Genomic DNA, 20,700 nt, shown 5'->3' on the forward strand with positions numbered 1-20,700 from the left:
CAGAAACGAAATTTAAATTGTATTTTGTTCAATTATCTGTTTCCTCTGCACTGCACTTGTGTCTTGTGACGCTGTGAAAACAATGCGAGCAGACAACACAAAAACAATCATAAAGCCCAGAGGCTGGGGACAGACAGACAGACAGAAAGACAGACCCAGACTCTTCCAGTGGCATTGAAACGGTTTTGGAAGTGTAACTGTAACCGTGTGCGCTTCCAGGCATCCATTCAATCCAACTTGATGTGCAAAAACAACGAAACAAAACGAAAACAAAGATCACCAAAGTAACACCAGACAAAGTCGAAGCTGTTAATACCCTTGCAGATATGCATCGATGCCATGGGAGCGTAATTTGTATTCAAGTTTCCGTTTGAGCTAAAAACGAAACCAAGAAACTACAATAGGTTGATGCAATGCAACCAACTACCTACTGTACCTACTGTAATTGAAGCCACTTCCCTTGCTCTGTTACCTACTTTTGCTACAAGTCATAATGCCCTGCTCTTTGAGGGTATTAAATGCTAATCTCGTGTGCTTTGTAGCGTTGGCGTTGTGTCGCTCGTCGAAATGATGTACTTATGCACAGTTATTATGTTTTTTTTTGTGCGGGAAGGGCGGGAGGGGGCGACAGCTAATAAACGGAATAAATTGCACGGGTGCACAACACGGGGCCGGACAAACAATAAGCGCACATGAGTCGGTGGAAATTCAGTCGGTGTATGTAACCCAAACGAAATTGGATCAATCAGGTGGAATACGCATGGCAGGGTGTGATTGGATGATTGATTCAGGCCGGGGGGCGCACACAACCAAAATTCAAATAAAGGTCAATGTCACAGTGCTGTCTGTGCTGTCTCGTGCTCACCGCAAACGCCCCGATCCGCCCCTCGCCCTCGCCCTCGCCTGACACTTCATCAATCTTTGTTAGTAGTCACTGTGTACGCACACTTGTGCGAGTCAGTGTGCGAGTGTGTCTCTGGCGGCGATGCGTGAGTGTCCAACTCCAAGTCGAAGGTATGCAAATTTTGCCAACGCTCTGATTATGGTTTTTGCTCTATGGATCATGTGGATGTGGGTACATGTGCAGTACAGTGGAGACTTCTTTGGTGGAAAAAAAACCCATTCTGGGAGCTTATCCAGGAGTAACTTTTCTGTAGCTGATGCCTCTCATAATTAAAATTATTTGTATTACTTTATCTCCAATACGGACTTTTTCTCTGTATAAAGTCACCAGCTGGTCACGTGGAGCATTCACTGTACACTGTATACAAAATGTTTCAATAAGGCCGCAGCTTGCGGCTACACACACAAACTGCTGTTTGTCGCTGCCATTGTGTGGTTCTTCTCGTTATTGTTTTTGGCCAGCCACCACGTCCCCACCGTACTCCGTCTCCCCAACAAGTCCAATTTGTTGTTGAGTCTGGGGCTATTTGTTTTGCACATTTCCAACTCAACTTCTACTCCATCATCTCTGCAGCCATGACTAACGGTTTGGTGTGGTTTGGTTTGGTTTGGTTTGGCTGAGTGTATGTACGAGTGTATCTGTTGTGTTGCCATTGTCTTCGAGTTGTCTTCACGCATGCGCCGTGGGAAATATTTGCCAGAGATCACAAGTGCTATGCGGGCGTCGAAGCCCAATTTCTGGTCATGGAATCAAAACTGGTAAGATCTGCGTCTCGCATTCTCCACACACAGCACAGCACACCACTCGTACTCGTACTGTTCAGTGATCAGATCAAAGGCAAACGAGCATGAAAGAAATATATAAGAATAAAGATTGATTCTCACACACGAGGCGCGCACTTCCTGCTGCTGGTGAAGGTGGGTGCCGTGTCGCAAGGTGGGGGAGGGGGCTGGGCTAGCCCTCATTCGCATGGAGTACGGGGAAGCGCGTGCCGATCAAAAATTGCAGGCAATTAACAATGCCAATACCCACACTACACTGCCTGATCGATCTGCTCTGTCTTCTCTGTCTTCCTCCTCTGTCCACTCAACTGGGTAAAGTAAAGTTGAGAGCGATTGCCTTGATTGACACAAGCACTACTTGGTGCTTGTACGTACAGAATTTGCCATTTATGTTTACCCAAGTTCTTTCTCGCATACCCTGCCAGAGGCTGCTGCGCCTAATCCATTGAGCAAGAGTTTGAAGCGCGAGATGGAGGCATATCCATGGGAATCCATCTATGCCATAGGGAACTACTGTCTCTGAGTATTTTCCCATTTCACATTTCCATAAAAGTAAAGGTTAAAGTTAAAGTATCAACAGCTTCGACCTTCGAACTCAGTCCATCTTTTGTGTTGCTTTTTTTTTGGATGCGACGCTGCTTTTTTGTTTTATATAAAAATACATCAAGAACAGAATTTTTTTGTCGCATCTTTCACTGTGCGATTTGTGCGTTTTTTTTTTTTGTTTTTGTTCTCTCAGTTTTAGCTGGGTTTAGGCACGGCCGCTGTTGACTTATGGCGTACGTGTTATATATCGAGTGCCCATTAACATGGGGAACGGTAATGGGAACATAAAAACTAGCAATTGATGGAAATTTGCTTTGCCGTCCGATGCTGATAAGCCGACGCAGATGCTCAGCTTATTTTTTGCAAGCCCCTCAATTATGATGTGGTGAGCGGGGAGGGGAGGGTTGCACAAGGGGTCTTCAGACACACTTCAACGAAAGCGAAATTTGCTCGCTGCATGTGAGAATTTTGTAAGCTTCCGCGATATTCTCAGAAGTGCCAAAAAAATAGAAACCACTCCCCACACCGTACTTAAAATGCGAGTGGCGTTCTGTGGAGAATTAATTGTTTCCAGCTCTGGTCTGGAGTTCAATGAATTAAGATAATCAGAACTTGGTATGGAATTGCTGCGACTAGTTTCAATAGTGCGGAAGTAGCCCCGGCTGCCAGAACACTTGATTAAACAATTAAATGGCACCAATATACATATTGTAGATAAATAGATTGAAAGATCTTTTGATCTAGAGAGTAACTAAAAAGGAACGCAGCGCAGCTGATTAAAAATAAATCACAAGAAATTCCAGTCGATTCTGAGAGGTTGCTGGAATGTTTCTGGATTCAAGCCACAGCCCATCAGTAAGTTATCCTTAATTCCCATTAGTTAAGAGCTCATTCTCCATCAAAGACAGCCCATCCTTTATATCACGTCATTGCGGGACTGTCCAGCGACAGCTTTGAGTAGTGCCAACTAAGTGTGCCCGATTTAATTAATAGCTTCCTTAGAACAGAATTCTAATTTATTATTTCGCCAGTCAGTCAGTGGCACAATGAAAATTACTTTGCTTTGCCATATTTCATAGCGAGGGGTCACAGCGAGTCCTGTCCACAGGGGATTACGGGCCTGTATGCAAATGGAGCGCAATGTCATGGCAAGGACGGTACCAAGGACGACGGACCTTCCGTGTCTCAAAAGTGGGCGTTGGTCCTGTCAGGTGTCAAGTGTAGCCAGCTTGGGCGATACATTTTCTCTCGAATGAAATGTGGTTTTGATTTTAGCTTTTTGCACTGCACTAAGGGGAATTTATGGAAATTAGAAATTAGATCCCTATCTAATGGAAGGTTTCTGAGTGGATTTTTCACTCGAATTCCACCACAAAATAAAACCAAATTAAAATCGCGCGAATGCCAGAATATTTTCTTATTGGAATATATTGAGCGCAAAATATTGCTGGTAGACTGCTCGTCGTGTAACAGGCGGATTCTACACGTAGCTTACACTTACATGACGTAGCTCATAAAAGTGTGCTTTGTTTTACCAAGTCATTCCCCTTAGATATGCTACATACTCGTATATATTTACAGAAATTAAATATATTTATGGTTACTAAATTCCAAAATATGTGCCTCAATGGCATAAAAAGAGTTGAATGCACATCCAAAATCCAGCCACAATCTGTGAGTGAAGTGAATGTGATTTGCTTTGCTCTAATTTTAACGTTTTATGCCCCGCAATTCAATTCAATAATGGAAAGGTTCCCTCCAGCGTGTGGTGTGGCCCTAAATTAATTAAGAAAAGACATGATTTCTGGCCCAATGATAAGCAATAGATGGAAAATTTTCTGCAAACGTCACCTGATGACGTTAATGAGGGGGTTGGATGGGCTGGTTGGTTGTATCAATTTCACAATTGATATTTGCATGCCATAAAATGTTTTTCAATTACTTTCGGCTGATTTTTTTAATGATTTAATTACTATTTGGTTTGGTTTGTGTCTCGGCTAAGCCATGGCTCAAGTGTGGTGAATTTCGTTTATTATATCCATTAATCGGAGTTTAAGTTAAGTCCCTCCATTTATGTTTAGTCACTGATTTAGTTGCACTGATAAATGATGTGACAAGGAAGGGAGCGAGAGAGTCGCCGACTCTTTTTCCCACACGATCGATGACGTCGTCGGCGGCCCCCCCCGTCGTCGTCGTCGTTGTCTCCATCGTTTCGTTTCGTCTTTTGGGGCCTCGGCTGTTTCTGATTTTAATGCTGGCGCGCATTCATTTTCGTTGATTCCAAGTGCGCGGATCGCCTCCAAGCGAACCGATTCCTGGCCCCACAATAAAAGTAGCCTGCATTTTGTGTTCGTTCGTTGTCCAGTGCAAACGTTTGTGCGTGACCTTTTGTTGTGGAGTGTAGAAGTGAAACTGTTAGCAAGTGCCAAGGTGCCAACTGTGTGGAAACCAGAGAACGAAAAAAAAAAACAAGGTAAACTTCGAATAGTTACTATAATTTTCAGTCTCCACTGTCGTCCAGTGCCTGCATGTGCTGTTACTTTGTCTCCTTCGTTTTCGTTTCTATTTCTCTTTGTGGGATCCACTAAGCTTACAAGTTCCCCTCCATGTGTTTCCATCCACCTTTTATGTCTCTCAGTCTTCTCAGTTGGCCTTTCCTTCTCTTCCCCCAAATGACTGACTGACTGATCTGTTCTAAATAAACAGATGACAAGATCATCGCCGAATTTCCGTAGCATGTGTCAATCGTAAAAATTATAGAAATTTATATAGAATTAGGGGGCAAGACCCAAGTCTGCTATATCATTTTATAGATCTTTATTAAAAAGTTATTTTGGTTTTGTTTTTGTATAATTTCAAAACATAATCTCGTATTATTTTCATTTAATCGAAAAGAACTTACATCAATATTTTGAATTTTAATTTGGATAATCGATTCATATCGCCGCATGGGCCATGAATCATTTTTGTGGCAATTATATCAAACAGTAGTTGCACTTTTCCCGATGCGCATCATATACCATTATTTACTCATGTTTATATTTGAGCGCGTGACCGTGGGGACATTCCTGGTCCATAGCACCAATCAACACTTCTCAACACTTTCTGATGTGCGGAATGTTCAATAGTTTAGCAGGAGTTCAATCACAAACAGCGTGTCACGAGATTTTAATACATATATAGAGATTTTAGTCTTGTTCTCAGCAAATTCTGGGTAAATAAAACCCAAAAGAAAAAGATTATATAGTGGCTGCCTGTGGCTGCCAAAATGTATAATATTGGGACTTTGTATTTTGGCTTTGAGCTCAGCGTAGCGTGAAATGATTCGGTCGTGTAATCTATATAAGCTTTTAAGATTTCTATATATTTTCTATTGTCTGATTTAATTACGAGCAGAGCAGAGCAGCTACAGCTACAGCCATACCATGCCATGCCATGCCGTGATATGGTAATGGCTAATGGCTCGCGGGGGTTCTCTGTCCGTCTATGACACCCATGTTGCATGATTGATGGGCGGCTGGTAATAATTTTCTGGTTTGCTGGTCAGCAATTTGAAAAGTGAAATGATTTCATAAGTGGATCGCGACCCTTAAACCAGTGACCGTTGTGCTTAGTGTGACTCCACTGTGGCCCCATACTGTGGCAAAGTGTGGGAGTTGCCGATTAACATTAGCTTCGGTTTCGACGGCTGCATACCAATTCCAGTTAACTAAGTTTTATGGCTTTTTAAGTGACAAAGTTGCGACCAGACCAACAATTGCGAATGTCTATATCGGTGCATGCCATCAGCAGACGGCCAGCGACAATTGGAGGCTAGGTCGAGCGACAGCGACTGACAGCTAGATCTACGTAGAAATGGAGCCATTGAGCTACTTTATAATAGACGGAGTAGATCATGTGTGTGTGTGTGTGTGTGAGTTTGCTATAGAAAATCCATAGCTCTGATCTGATCGAGCCTGGAGCTGTAATATTTCTATAGCCATTTCTATAGCCATTTACAGCATATATATATTAATTCTAATTTCTAAACAACTTTTCGCAGCAAGTATGACAGATGCAATGCAAATAGTAAAATGCTAAACACAAAGCCCATACAATTTTGACACCTGTGCTCCGTGTGCCATAAAAGACATTGCGTCATCGGGCGACAACAGAAGATTAATACCCTTGTTAGTATCTGCGGTGTTTCATCTCTTTAATTAATGGCAAACAGCTTTGTTTGGGACCAGAATTTTCTTAACAACAAGTCGCCTCAAAATTTTCGTATAATTTAATTTAATGGCGATCGACGTTTATTAGCAGCCGCTCCGCGCCGCCACTCCACAAGGCACTTTCGAGTCAGAGTCAGTTCCGAGTTAAGGTTCGAGTTCAGGTTCATGAACCCCAAGTACGAGTATATTCGTACACGTTTTTGCATGCCACTGAAAATACCTTCGAAAAGCTAAAATGCGTCAAAATGCATTTTGTTGGCCATTCAATTGGGTGTGCAACAATTTGTGTGAGTTTTGTGTGTGATTCGTTCTCGCCGTTTGTGCTAATTTGTTGAGCAAACTTTTGCTTTATTGTTCCGATATTTTGCGAATTGGCACGGACACGGACACACTCGCCCCATTACCGCGCCACTGCAAATTCCATGATACAAACACTCGCGCATACAGGAACAACACTAAAACAAAAAGCAATTGGCATGCAAACAATTGGGTTAAGGTATTAGGTTTGGCTTCCAAATATAGCCGCCGCTTATCGTCCATAAATTGCAATTCTATTATCACTTAAGCTGGCCGAAAACAATCGCAAAGCAAACTTTAATCAAAGCTGATTAAGTGTGTATAGATTTTTAATTGTGTTCCAACATTTCTGCTCGACAACTCATCCAGATAGGAGATAGATGGGCGCTGTTTTTCTCACCTTTGGAATGTTGGCTGGCTGTTCAATTTTCATGGAAACCAATTAACTTTATAATTGTCTGCTCAAATTATAGAATAAATAAAATAACTCAACAATGGATTGAATGATGACAAATACTACTCATGGCAGTCAATGCGAACGACTGTGTGGCGTGGGTTTGTTCTTAATAACATAACGCGGTGTTCTCAGAGGCCCAACCTTAAGTCAATAACCAATTGCTATCTGCTCATCCAGTTTCAATTAAAAAAGTATCAGCATTTTAGGGCACTCGCAGCCCTCTATCAATGGCAGGGCAGGTCACATAAATGACGCAAATAAAAACAAGAATTCAATCAGATTGCATTAAAGAAATTGCTTGGAATATTATGTGAGCATAGCAAATGAGAATTAACATTGAACGATCGCCTGATTGATGGCAAAGACAAATTACAAATGTGTTTGTGTGTGTTTCTGTCTGATACCTGATGTGGGGGCATGGTCAACGAGTTTTAGCCCATTTTTGGGCCTGACTGACGAATGTTCGTGACCGCAATGTGCCATATAAGAGAGCTGAGCCGCAGAGCAAACAGAATCCACTGATTCTCAAGTCCATTCTCTCTAGGGGAGTGGGGCTTAATGCCTGCTCGTAACAGCTCTCAAGTGTTGTTCACTCCGCTGGTGCTGCTGCTGGTGTTGTGCTTAAATATTTACCTCAATTTTACGACTTGTTGCCAATTAAATATACATACGTAGGTATGTGTTTTTTTTTTCTTGCTTTACGTTGTTTGCACAAATGCAGCTGATAAAATTTGTGATAAGAGAACCCCAATTATTCGCAGGCTATCTTTGGGATATTAAAAGATATATCTGCCCATTTGCATGTATGGATAGACATACGCATTGGATACATGTGTAAATATGTCATGTTAATGGCAAACCAGACGGACAGACAGACAGACAAATTAGGCGTCAAGTCAAATGCAACGGAAGTGCAGCCAACGAAGCTGTCAGCTAAGGCCCATCTAATGTCCACACTTAATCCATACTAAGTGACTAGCTGTGACTCTGGTTGTCTGACAATTGTCCATGGCCATAGCCATTGCCATTTCCATTTCCGTCTCTGGATTGGGGGAGATTTTTGCATTAATTATAGTACGTTTGGCCAAGTTGTCAGAGCTAAGCAAAGAGTCTTCTCCGTGTCTTTCAGCCCCGCCAGTCATTACCCGTTGGAACGTTGAGCGCAGAGGATGGGAAAATTCGAGTACTCGCTGGGCCTCAATGAGCTCAAGTCAAAGGAGCTGCGTCTGTGGCAGGCCCTGATCGGGGAGTTCCTGGGCACCCTCATCCTCAACTTCTTCGCCTGCGGCGCCTGCACCCAAGTGGAGGATGGCACCTTCAAGGCATTGGCCTTTGGTCTTTCCATCTTCATGGCCATCACGGTGAGTGCTGTAGGATAGATTTAATTTAATTAATATTTATTGTTTTCACCTTTCAGATTGTGGGCCACCTGAGCGGTGGACATGTGAATCCTGCCGTAACTGTGGGCATGCTGGTGGCAGGACGCATCAGTTTCCTGCGCGCCCTGTTCTACATTGTCTTCCAGTGTCTGGGCGCCATTGCGGGAACAGCGGCTGTCCGGGTGAGTACAAGGCAGCCCATCGAGGGTTAATCCAAGCGATTTATGAAGTTTAAGTAAGCGAAGGAATGCTTGTGTTTGTATTTGTTTTGTAAGTTATCTTTTGGGGAGCTTTTGATTAGCCGACTTCCGTCTGTGGTTTCGTATTTCGACAATTGCTTTTTCGTTTCGTTGAGTTAATGAGTGGGGGGTCTGGTCTCAATGTTGAGAGTTTATGATGTCATGACGATAACGAGACTTCAAGTGGATCATTTTTGTACCCACAAGGGCAACAAAAGCATACATTATAGATACATATGTACATACATATGTATACTCATATTTGTATCCTTTTCTCCCCAAAAAACAACACACAGATCCTCATCGATACGGACTACTACAATGGCCTGGGGCACACGAGTCTGGCGCTGAATATCACTGAGCTGCAGGGTCTGGGCATTGAGTTCTTCCTGGGACTGCTGCTGGTGCTCACCGTGTTTGGCGCCTGCGATCCCCACAAGCCGGACTCCCGTTATACGGCGCCACTGGCCATTGGCATGGCCGTGACCCTGGGACATCTGGGCACCATCCGCTACACGGGAGCCAGCATGAATCCGGCACGAACGGTGGGCACAGCCTTTGCCACGGACAACTGGAGCTCCCACTGGGTGTATTGGGCTGGACCAATGCTGGGAGGCGTGGCCGCTGCCCTGCTCTACACACAGGTGCTGGAGGCGAAGCCGCTACCGAAGACGGCGGAGGCGGCCGATAAGTATCGCACGCATGCCGATGAACGTGAGGTGAGAGTCAGATTGATAGGCGCCTGGAGCGAAGATTACTTCTATTGAAGTGCTCACACACACTCCCACACACACACACACACACACTCACCCACTCATACACATACACATTGTAAATACGAAATTTATTTTTGGAGTTTTAACCACCTGCGACTAATTCAATCGACAATTTATCTTGCATTTCTTCTCCACACAGCTGCGCAAGCTGGAGGGTACACGGGATTATGCTTAAGGACTAAAAGGATCTTAAGCTCCGGCAGTTGGCCACCACCAGAAAGAGAAATCGGGAAGCCAGAATATCGTGCCAGAGAGAGAGAGAGAGAGAGAGAGTGGAACAAGAAGCGGACAGAACGAAACAGATTTTTGATGTTTTGTACATGTCCCCCCCCACCTCCTCCCTGTACACTGTACTCATTCATTTCAGTGTCTAATTCTATCATAATATTTTCTGTGTTCTTGTACTTCTCGTTCGTGTCTGTCTATTTATGTATTTATTTATGCAAAGTTCATTTTATATCTAACTAATACTTACACTTCTACTGATACTTATACTTGTATTATACTCTTAAGCAGTGCTAAAAAGAAATGCAACCAGCCAGCCACAAAGTAGTAAATGTATTCTCATGAGTTCGCAATAAAATTGAAACAAATATTGGAACTAATTAATGAATTTTGTTGTTAATCAATTAGAAGATTTATTCATGGATATACTGTTTGATTTATGCTCTATTAAGGTACTCAATGACATCTTGACATCTTTCTTCTAAGATAAAATCTTTATTGCTGCTTCTATGCTTTCATTCAAACTTTGGCGCCCTCAAAAGTTTATGCTAAAAGCTCGCCAGCGATACAATTTCCAACACTGGACGTGCGTCCAAAGAGTCATGCGCCAAAAGTGTCAAAAGGCGTAAAGGGGAAAATCGGAAAATCGGAAAATCCACAGCACGGCCTCCTGCTCAGTCGTCGTTGTCGCTGTCATTGCCGTTGCGTGTTGCCTGCCCACTAAAAGAATTAACAAGTAAAAACGTGAAAAACGTGCAAAATTACCAAACCAAAAATCGTCGAATCAATTGAAAAATTAAGCAGAATAATGAATCCAACAATTTGCAAGCCAATTAAGTGAATTTGAAACAAATTTAAAGAGAAATCAGCCCAAACACAGGCACAGCCGTAAAGTGCTGTGTGAGCCAAATCAATACAAAATTCAATGCGAGGCTTGGCCCGAAAGGAAAAATGTAAATTATAAATTAAAGAAAAAGGAAAAGCGACCGCTTGCAAATTGGATTTTCCAAGCCGCATTCCGACGTTGATGCGAATCGATGCAAAACTTATTATGAAACGAGAACTAAGCGACAACTGAAAAGGGGAAAACCAAGTGGCAAGTGGAAAGTGTGGCAAGTGGCAAGTGGGGAGAGTGTGGGAGCGAGGGCGAGTGCTGTGCTGTGCTGCAGCACCGTGTAAACATCATCAAAAATCAATACTCGAGCGTGACTCGGCCAGGAGGAGGCCTATGCCCATGCCAGGAAGTGTCCCCAACAAAATGCGACTATAATTCAGTTAGGAGCCACGGAAACAAGGCAAGTAATTAAAGCCACAACTACTCGCATGGCAGGGGCCAAGGGTAGCCGTAACCATGCCACCAGATACAACCCCCTAAGCCAGAGAGTGCCCCGCGAATCCCCTTTTAATGCCCGCATATGAACATCTATGCAATTAACTCGTTACTTAGCCATTAATATGTGATAAATGGCCCCTGAAATGTGATCAACGGCACTGCAAGACACTTGTTGAACGGCAGGAGGACAGTGAACCGCACTCTGACCCACTTACAGGCCTCGGGCTGCAGTGCTTTCTGTCTGCGGATGTGTGTGAAGGATGTGGATGTGGTGGATGTGGATGTTGGATGTGGATGTGCATGTGCATGTAGATGTTCTTGTCGATGGGGGATGGCAATATCGATGGGGTGGCAATGGGTATGGTGGGCACTGCAGTGGAGTCAATATTGGCGGCAAATTGTGCTAAATTTAGCGATGCCAAGACAAAACCTTAACCTGAAAACAAAATATCAAAGAGATGGTGCGACATTTTTTGTGCTTTTTACCCATTGCTTTATGGGGTAGATAGATGGGTTTAGTTTTAGGAGTGCGCAGTGACATATAAATGGAAATATATCTCCATGTTATTTTTGTGAATATTCGTAAGATAAACCAAAATGTAGGAACAAGACTGGAAGTTCAATGCCAGGGTATCTGTCAGTCGCTCCGGCATAGTTGTCACTCCTCTCGCTTTGAGCGTTTTCTAAACAGTGACACACAAATAAATATAAATAGTTTTTTGTGTGCCCGCTACATTTATCTCATCTCCCCCACTCGGCCGAGTCTGTCTGTTTTTCTGATAAAATTTTGACGCTTTGCCAAAGTTCAATGCAAAAAAAAAAAAAAAATGCCACTATAAATTCAAACAATATGTGATAAATGCACATCGAATAGTGTAACATATTTGTGAATTGAAATATTTGATAAGCAAAAAAGACTGCTGGGCAAAGGGCAAAGGAAAGGCAGCAGCAGCCACGACTTGAGTTGACTTCCCTTTGCACAAGACACGACCCCAGACCCATTGGGTTGACCTAGAACACTTATTAGAGGTTATGTGCCGCTATTTATAGATGGGTGTTTTTGATCCACTTCCATCTATACAATCTATATATACCCCAGTATCTGCCCATATTTATATTGTCATATTGACGTACGCATGTGATGGCGATGGGTGGGGGAGGAGAACTTAAAGTGTCAAAATAAATTTAGAACCAAAACATAATTCATTTTCAGTATACTCCCCCTCCGTTGACGCTCGCACATGTGGTCCATAAAGTGGTGGCGGGGGGAGGGCCATAAAATGCAGGCAACCAGAGGATGGATGGTTCCCAAAAGCGCGGAAAGTGTTAATTTTTGTGTGACAAATTCTCAGCTGGAATTGGGGATATCTCCTGCAGCTGTAAATAAGTGGGGTGGACTATAGTTAGAGTAAAAATGTTTATTTATGATTTATTATGGAATAAACTCAATATTGTTATGCAGTGTAGAATGATTCCACTTAGTTGGTTAACCTAATTCCCTTCATTTTAGTGACGGGCATCAAAATGCTTAGAAGCAAGAGCCGCCGGACCTGAGGGGAAGTGCACATTGCAGACACTGGACTGTCGAAGACATCTAGATCATTCGCATTTCCACGCAAGTTTTGACATCACCATAAACTCCCGACACAATCACTATAATCTGTTCTAGCCCACAGGGAAGTGAGTTAAGGAGTAGCCGACGCGCCAGGACACTTAAGATGTGGACAGAAAAGGGAAATGCAGTCGGCAACTGGTTGTTGGCTTTCACAGGTAAACCCTTCACGCATCCAATCAGTCCAATAACATTGAAACACAGACATAAAGAGGAGGGGCGTAGCCATAAGATTATGTTTGAACAAAGATCAACAGCGAATCGAGTGATAAACGGAAGCAGGGAGAAACCAACCAACAGCACATAAGAGACATGCGAGTCATCTAATTTAAATACGCACTCAGATCAAAGAACTGACTAGGGATTACTAGGGCAGGGCAGGGCATGAATTACCAGATACATTATTCATACAACAAAGTTGAAGACAAGCGCAGAGACACAGATGAGATTAGGTCTCGCATTTAAATATAACTTGTTGGGTATTCTTTCGCCATCTTCATACCATACCGAATATCGTATCGCCTGCCTACCAAGTGCGAAACGATGGACCGATTCGAAAGTGTTTATATTGGGGAGCTTAGATGATTGATTTGCATTTTGTTGTTGTTTTTTTTTTGTCTAGCTGGTAGACAGACCATTAATAATTCAATTACTTTCGATCAAAAGCATTTTTACATTTTTCTTTTATTTTTCTTCATTTTTTCATCTGTATCGAAAAATAAAAAAATCAAGTTTTTTTGGCATTGGCTAAATTTGCTACAACCGATAATTGTTTTCCAAGTAAGTTTCAGTTTGATATCGAACTGGTTTCATTTTGCATATAATTTCCCCCCACCCCAGCCATCCCAACCCATTTTCTTTTCGATATTAACAAAATTCCCTTATGTTATTTTTTTTATATTAAAACTAAAAAATGAAAATCCTCTGTAAAAAGAAAGTCAATCAAAAAATCAAAAAATTGTTGCGTTCCATTTGGGTTTGGTAATGGTTTTGTTTTTGGTTTCGTACGTGCCGTTGAATGTAAATGCCGTTCTATCGATTATAAGAAGCTGTCTGTACTCTCTTTACACTCTATACCCCACATATAAGCCCCGTATATACCTACAATATAATTATACATATACATATATGCATATTCCTGGTCACATCCAAAAACACGACACGACACGTATCGTATGCCTCTTGAGTTGCAGTGAAGTCCCCCCCACCCACCGTAATTTGTAAATTGTAATCTCTTCTTGTGTGCCTTTTACAACACTGTCTTTGTCGAGTTGGTTTTGGGGAACGAAAAAATTGTAAAGTTGTTAGCATTTCACCCAACTCTGCTATATACTCGTACACCCCACACAATCAATTCCCCTCCCCCCCAGCCAGTCGAAGGCAGCCCAAAGGCAGGAGGCCAGGATCCGACTGTACCTGCCTTGGGTGTACTTCGCGAGCCCAATTTTAACCACCCCACCCCCCTCTACGTTTGGTTTTAGTTTCACACTCCTTCTACTGCCCTCTTCTACTTTGCTCTCTTCTCTTTCATTGTTTATTTGCAGCCATATTCGGATTTCTAACTCTCATATGGATTCCGCAGGCCTCAGCCGAATGCCAAAGTATGAGTCCATTTGCCTTTCCAAAACAGAAACAATTTGCTTAAAAACAATCACTTACCTTTTTGCCAAAAAAAAAAATACAATAAAAAAAAAACAACAAAGAATTTAAGACATACTAAGAGTCCATGCATAAGTATATGTATATTCAATCTTTAACGAAACTCAAATCGGTTCATGAATAAGGAATATTTATGTACTAGTATCAATTTTATTTAAGATCGTTTTCGTTTTCCTATCCAAAGTTCCGATCGATTGATCGATCGATTACATTGCTTTCTACAAAGCATTGCCAGCCATCGCTGGGCTACCAACTCTTTCTCCCTCCTCACTTTACTTTCTTTTGCACTGTTCTCTCTTTAGTTTTACTCTGTTTTTTTCTACCTATCGATCTGAATCGCATTCCCAAGTGCAATCCCACTACTTTACTATTTATGGAGGCCGTGCGATATATGTAGAACTTCAAGTCACTTGTATGGTTCGAATGATGAGCATTAAAGCAAACTCTAGCCAAATAATTGAAATCGATTGATGGAGCTTCAATTGCGAATTATTTAATGGGAGCTCACTTACAATTTGTCTTGAAGTTCTGACAAAAAATGTACCTTAGATTATCTCTTTTATCCTACGTATTTTTTTGTGGGTGTGTGTCTTGTCTTGTCTTGTAAGTGTGCGTGTGTGTGTGCATGCCTTAGAATAACACACATAATAACCCAAAAGAGCGTCCTGTAATCCAATACAAAACAGATTTCTATCACTTTCTCGCTCTTGGCACGTTGTAGTTTACAGTTGTTTCTTATGATTTGTACAACATTTTGAAATACGACTTTGACTTTATACAAACAACAATTTCCATACCACAAAAACCCCCCATTTTAGTTGGAACACTTGAAAATGTTTTTGCATAAATGTTTCTTGCCTGCTTTTGAGAACTTTTTTGGCATGCTTTGGCGTTACTGTACATAAAAAAAAAAAACAAATCTAACCTCAAACTAGTGCAGCGACTTACCAAGAAGATCAGCTTATGTTGAACTGGATATTAATGGATCTCTTTTCATCTAGCGCGATCGATTTACTGCTACGAATGCGATTCTTGGACAGATGCCCGCTGTAAGGTGAGTCGAACGAGCACGAAAATAATTAAACTAAAGATCTAAATAAATAAACTATCTTTGAAAACTCCTTAGGATCCGTTTAATTATACGGCTCTTCCGAGGGACCAGCCACCCCTGATGACCTGCAACGGTTGCTGTGTGAAAATGGTTCGCCATCAGAGATCACGTGAGTACAGTACCCCCCCTCCAAAGCAAGCCAACACAAACCTGTACCTCAACCTGTACACTCCTGCCCGTAACTGTGCCTGTTACTGTAACTGTATCTGTACCGAAGCAACTCTGATTTCTAACTAATTGATTAACATCGTTCTCTGTGTGCGTGTCCCCTCCATGTCTTTGTCTCTCTCTCTCTCTCTGTCTCTTTTGCAGCCTACGAGGTGGTGCGCCGCATGTGTACGTCACAGTTACAGATCAATTTATTCATGGTCGATCACGTGTGCATGATGGAAAGTTCAGGCAATGGACATATGTGCTTTTGTGAGGAAGATATGTGCAATTCTAGTAAAGATTTATACACTCATGGCCACCAGTTGCATCTCATAATTACCATCGCAGTGGCAGTGTCCTGGCTAATGGGTCAATTGCTCAACAGATAGAAAGTGCTGTTAGGTTCAGACCCATAGATACATACTCACTCACACACACGCCACACGCCACACACCACACACACATAAAACTGTCAAATCTCTCGCTCTCCGTCTCTATCTATCTCTCTGTAAACATATTGATTTGTAGCTTGAATTTCATTTTGTACGTTTGAAGCACAGTTTTCGATGATCTGATCTGAAGCCGAAACGAGCATTGAATTGAGTAGTTTGAATACATAAAACTTAGTTCGATAAGCACCATTAGATAGCTCAAGTAGCCCAATGCTTCCACAGACAGAGGCTTCCTTTTTTTGTACTCTAACACACTTGAACACACACTAACACACTTAACACCTTGAACACACGTACACGGTAAGCGAGCTTTGGATGCACTCGGCGTTCGTAAGAGACGCGACGAGTAGATTCGAACGAGTGTTTCGAATTCAGGAGTCACAGTACGAGTACTCCGTATTTGAATTGCATGTGTTGTTGATGCTAAAGCAAGCCTGAAGCATGTAGCGCTTAAGTAGGAATTGTAGTTACATTTTGTTTTCGTTGTTACTTACATTTGTAAATGCCCCCCCCCCGCCCCCAAGAAGAGGGATAAACCAAAACCAAGCCCCAAATCGATTCACACATAAATATGTATGTATGTTATGTACATAAACATTCAATTATATCATATGTATGTAAACTTGGAATAACTCGCCAACTCTTGGTTTGTAAATACCTCCAAATCCAACTACAGCAGTGTTCATCCAACACGAATCTGACGTTAAAGGAAATGGAATATTTGCTCATCCTGTTTATTCCAAAGTCAAAGGAGAGAACTTCATGTTGCATTACATTAAGCATTAGTCATATCACGTAGCCCAAACCAAAATGGGTATCGAGTCTTTGGATATATCGATCTTAGTGGAGTCGCATCATTACCTCCCACCTCCCCCCCCCCCCCACCCCCTCAAACTGTATAAAAAATCAGTCGTCACGTCGCCCGTGCTCCCTTTGGTTTGTATTCAACAAGTGATAATTAGTTAGTAAGTAGAAGACTCCACTCCACATACCCCTAGCCCTAGCCCCATCCCCAAAACACATTATGAATTTGAAAGTGACTCAATTCTCATTGTTATGCTAGTGATAGACTTAAACGAATCGAATTATATAGCTTATGTTTTGAGTTTTTGGATAATGAATTAATATTATTACGTATAGTAATGGTTAACCTATCGAGCACCACTCGATGTATTCGACTCGAGATTTTGTACTGTACTAAGCGCATTTGAATCGTTTTTCATTTGTACTCGTATTATTGAGAATTGGCTAAATAAATAACAAACATTTTTACCATAGCATAACATCTCTAGCTAAATTTACTCTTAACCTTTCAACATTTTAGCTTAGATCCGTTTATTATCTTCAAGTTCTCTTACCCACTCTCTCTCTTTCTCACTCTTGCACTGCTCCCTCACGCATTTGTACAATATAATATTAATCTTCGTACTGGCTTTGGTTGATTTAATTGAAACTTGCTTAAAGAAATTTGCCAACAAGTGCAAGAGACATTTTTCCATCCGTCCAGCTGTGGAGCATGTTCCGTTCTCAGTACTGCAGTGCTTTCTGGGCCCGCAAGGTAAGTCACCAGAAAAGTACAGTTGCACACCGTTTGCCTTAGTTCGCTCCTGACTACTCTCTCTCTCTATTAGTCTCGCTCGCTCGCTCTAGCTGGGAGTCAGAGTCGGCCGCCTATCTTGGTGCTACACACACACTCCTCTCTCTCTAACTATCTATCTATCTATCCCTTTATATCCTTATATCCATCCCACACTTGGCAAATATTATGCAATGATCTAACACCATTAGATTTGAGTTCGATTTAACGTTTCATTTGTTGTATAGTTTATAGTTATGCTTTCGTTGCTTACGTTGGATTGTTCGATGACAAATACATATACATATGCAACTTATCTATAATATCCACACACACACATATGTATATCTAACCGATTTTGGTTTGTGAATGTTGACAATATTCTTGTAACCAGTATTTGATTGAATGATTGATTGACGGTTAATGCGTTTTCAAGTTTATTAACCATACCAAAAAACAAAAACTAAAACATAAACATAAAAAAATACTATCGAAGCAGGCAATGAAATCGAAATGAAATGAATTTGCAAGCACACCGCATATGGATTTTGTAGTGCAAAAAGAGATATTTTTTTTTTAATTTAGTACTTTTTGTAGTTCCAACATCTAACGCCCACTTTCTGCGCCCACATTCTCTCTCTCTCTGTCTCTTTCTATAATTCTCTTATGTATCTCTGTAAATCTTTCTATCTGTTTAACTAACTCTGTAACTCACTCTACTAATCTTATGACTCTTTTTACTAACATTCTTTAAAACCGAAACATAGAATTCCTCTTCTAGAGACACACACACACACACACACCCGTAGCATATAAAACAGCAACAAACGATAAACGATAACACCCAACCCAACCCAACCCAAGCCAACACTTTGAATAGAATATACACAGATATATGCACTCGTCACTGGGATCATTGCAAGGTAACGATTAGTCACAAGTGCATATACCCGGACATACACAGAAAGTATACAAAGATACATACTATATAAAACAGATAATACTACTGAATCATTAGCCCCAAACACTTAGTTCAAAGATCATAAATAACAAACATAAATTTTTACTACATGTAGGCGCGAAAAGATATTAAAACTTGCTCTGCATTTGAATATACATATATGTAGAATATCTGCCGTTGAAAGACCCGAATATTGTGGGCCAAGTTTCCAATCCATAGATTCCTCACAATACAAAAAGCACTAAATTAATATCATAGACTTTACCAATATAGCCGCCAAAGCGCTATCTAACTTAACATTGGTATTGGTTGTTGAATATTGCAAAGAAAAACCAAAAACTAATAATATCAAGAAAAGAAAAGGAAAGCCAAAGAAGAGTGACCAAAGAATCAAAACAAAAGCAAAACCAACTCGAGAACAATCAGCCTTCGCCTTAATTTTGTTCAGTTTACTTATTTGTTTCACCTTAAATATCTCATTTTCCCGATACATAATACATTTATCGCCTTGAATAGCAGATACTGCCTTTTCCTTCAAGTTCCAACACACTTTACGCTTTAATTTCTATTGATTTCACCTCAACTCACCACGAATCCATCTTCTTCTATTTCCCCACCACCTCACTCAACTGTCACCTGCCACCCACTCTCACCCACTATTACTCTCTCTCTGAATGTCTGTCAATCAGTCAGTCAAGTCACCAAGCCCCCCGGCCAAACCGCTCGCGCTCAGCTGCCATGGAACTCAAGCTGACATAGCACCCACATATGTTCCACCACTCCACTTCCACCATCCCATCGAACAGCAGAGTCTCGTCAGGTGACGGCGCGCAGGCGCTGCAGTCTGCGACAGAGCTTACTCTTCTACCACTAGAGGACTGCTCTCTCGGAGCTGGAGGGTTCGCCTGCCCGTCCGTTTTATGGTGCTTTTTCACATACGACACCACTGTCTGACTTAAGTTTTTTCATCATGTACGCCATCGCAACCATTGACAGTGGTCGCAATGCTGCGACAGCCGCTCCACACTTGCCGCAGTGGGCATGTGTGGGCGGCATGCGCGCTTTATTGCCGAGCATCTGTTTACAGTTGGCCAGCCCTTTGGCCTGTGTGCGCGTAATGCTAGCCGCATTCGAAATGCACTTGGCCACAAGCGGCAGAGCCGCAACATGTAATTGTGAACGTCTGTGCGGTGCGGCATAGCATGACATGCTTCGATCGGGCCACGACACGACCGCTGGCGCCACAAAACCGCTGGAGGATCAGCGCGGGACCCCGAATCGTGAGCAGACGGCGGAACAGAAACGGAACAGACAGCTTTGGGGGCTTCCAATGCTTTGGCTTGAACAACACCCAAAAACCCAAAGCTTTCTTTTATCTACGCCTCAACTCAATATATAGCCATTAAATATTTACTCAACCTAGCTCAACGGTGCTTCCAGTTCGCTTTCGTTAACCAGTCAATGGCTTGCCAAGGCAAAGAGGAGCGAACAGAACATTTCTCGGTTAAAGTATTGAGCATTCTGAATGTAAATCGTATTAATTATCCGCTATAGCTTAAAAATACTCGTATTTAAATGCATACTCGCAAGAAATTGTTAAAGATCCATTTTAAATTTTAATATTATGTGTTATAGGGATAAAAATCTATGAGCACCGTACCAAAATATCTCAATCTCAACAATTGTATCTAGCCAATAAAGATATTTCAAGTAAACATTAAATCGATATAAAGCTAAAATCGCGCATATTAAGATTATTTTGCAGCCAGAGCATTGTACAAGATTAAAATAAAGATGAATGTATTTAAACGAAACCGAATTTTTGGATATATTTCTTCAATTCAAATTCAAAATGTAACGGACAGAAAAATGCGTTTATTTGTCGCGCAGCATGTTGCACAACATTATTTCCAGAGAATAATATCGATATCGGTCATACACACACACAAACAATATACAATACGGTCTCTACACCTTGTTATTGTTTATTTATTTTGTATTTTGATTATATACATTTTAAGATCGATTCA

At 41.7% G+C, this 20,700-nt stretch overlaps 2 protein-coding genes across 6 annotated transcripts; both read left to right on the top strand.

Moving 5' to 3' along the window:
• Positions 1–4,495: 4,495 nt before the first annotated feature.
• Positions 4,496–10,196, top strand: LOC111081112 (aquaporin AQPcic). 2 transcript variants are annotated; one of them, XM_022377058.2, is made up of 5 exons: positions 4,497–4,705; positions 8,327–8,558; positions 8,615–8,758; positions 9,112–9,534; positions 9,731–10,196. In XM_022377058.2, the coding sequence occupies exons 2-5, from the start codon at positions 8,367–8,369 to the stop codon at positions 9,764–9,766; spliced, it is 795 nt and encodes a 264-aa protein (XP_022232750.2). In that variant the 5' UTR covers positions 4,497–4,705; positions 8,327–8,366; the 3' UTR covers positions 9,767–10,196. The 2 variants fall into 2 exon arrangements, with proteins under 2 accessions (XP_022232749.2, XP_022232750.2); XM_022377057.2 differs by lacking the exon at positions 9,731–10,196 and having other exon boundaries at positions 4,496–4,705; positions 9,112–9,597.
• Positions 10,197–12,663: 2,467 nt separating this feature from the next.
• On the top strand, positions 12,664–20,394 carry LOC111081114 (protein quiver). Of its 4 annotated transcripts, none has more exons than XM_022377060.2 (7): positions 12,664–12,764; positions 12,819–12,919; positions 13,494–13,541; positions 14,306–14,362; positions 15,422–15,474; positions 15,547–15,640; positions 15,844–20,394. In XM_022377060.2, the coding sequence occupies exons 2-7, from the start codon at positions 12,868–12,870 to the stop codon at positions 16,068–16,070; spliced, it is 531 nt and encodes a 176-aa protein (XP_022232752.2). In that variant the 5' UTR covers positions 12,664–12,764; positions 12,819–12,867; the 3' UTR covers positions 16,071–20,394. The 4 variants fall into 4 exon arrangements, with proteins under 4 accessions (XP_022232752.2, XP_022232751.2, XP_022232756.2 ...); XM_022377059.2 differs by having other exon boundaries at positions 12,826–12,919; XM_022377064.2 differs by lacking the exon at positions 14,306–14,362 and having other exon boundaries at positions 12,826–12,919.
• Positions 20,395–20,700: the final 306 nt, after the last annotated feature.

This window comes from Drosophila obscura, unplaced genomic scaffold (assembly GCF_018151105.1).
Source record: "Drosophila obscura isolate BZ-5 IFL unplaced genomic scaffold, ASM1815110v1 contig_186, whole genome shotgun sequence".
NCBI lineage: Eukaryota > Metazoa > Arthropoda > Insecta > Diptera > Drosophilidae > Drosophila > Drosophila obscura.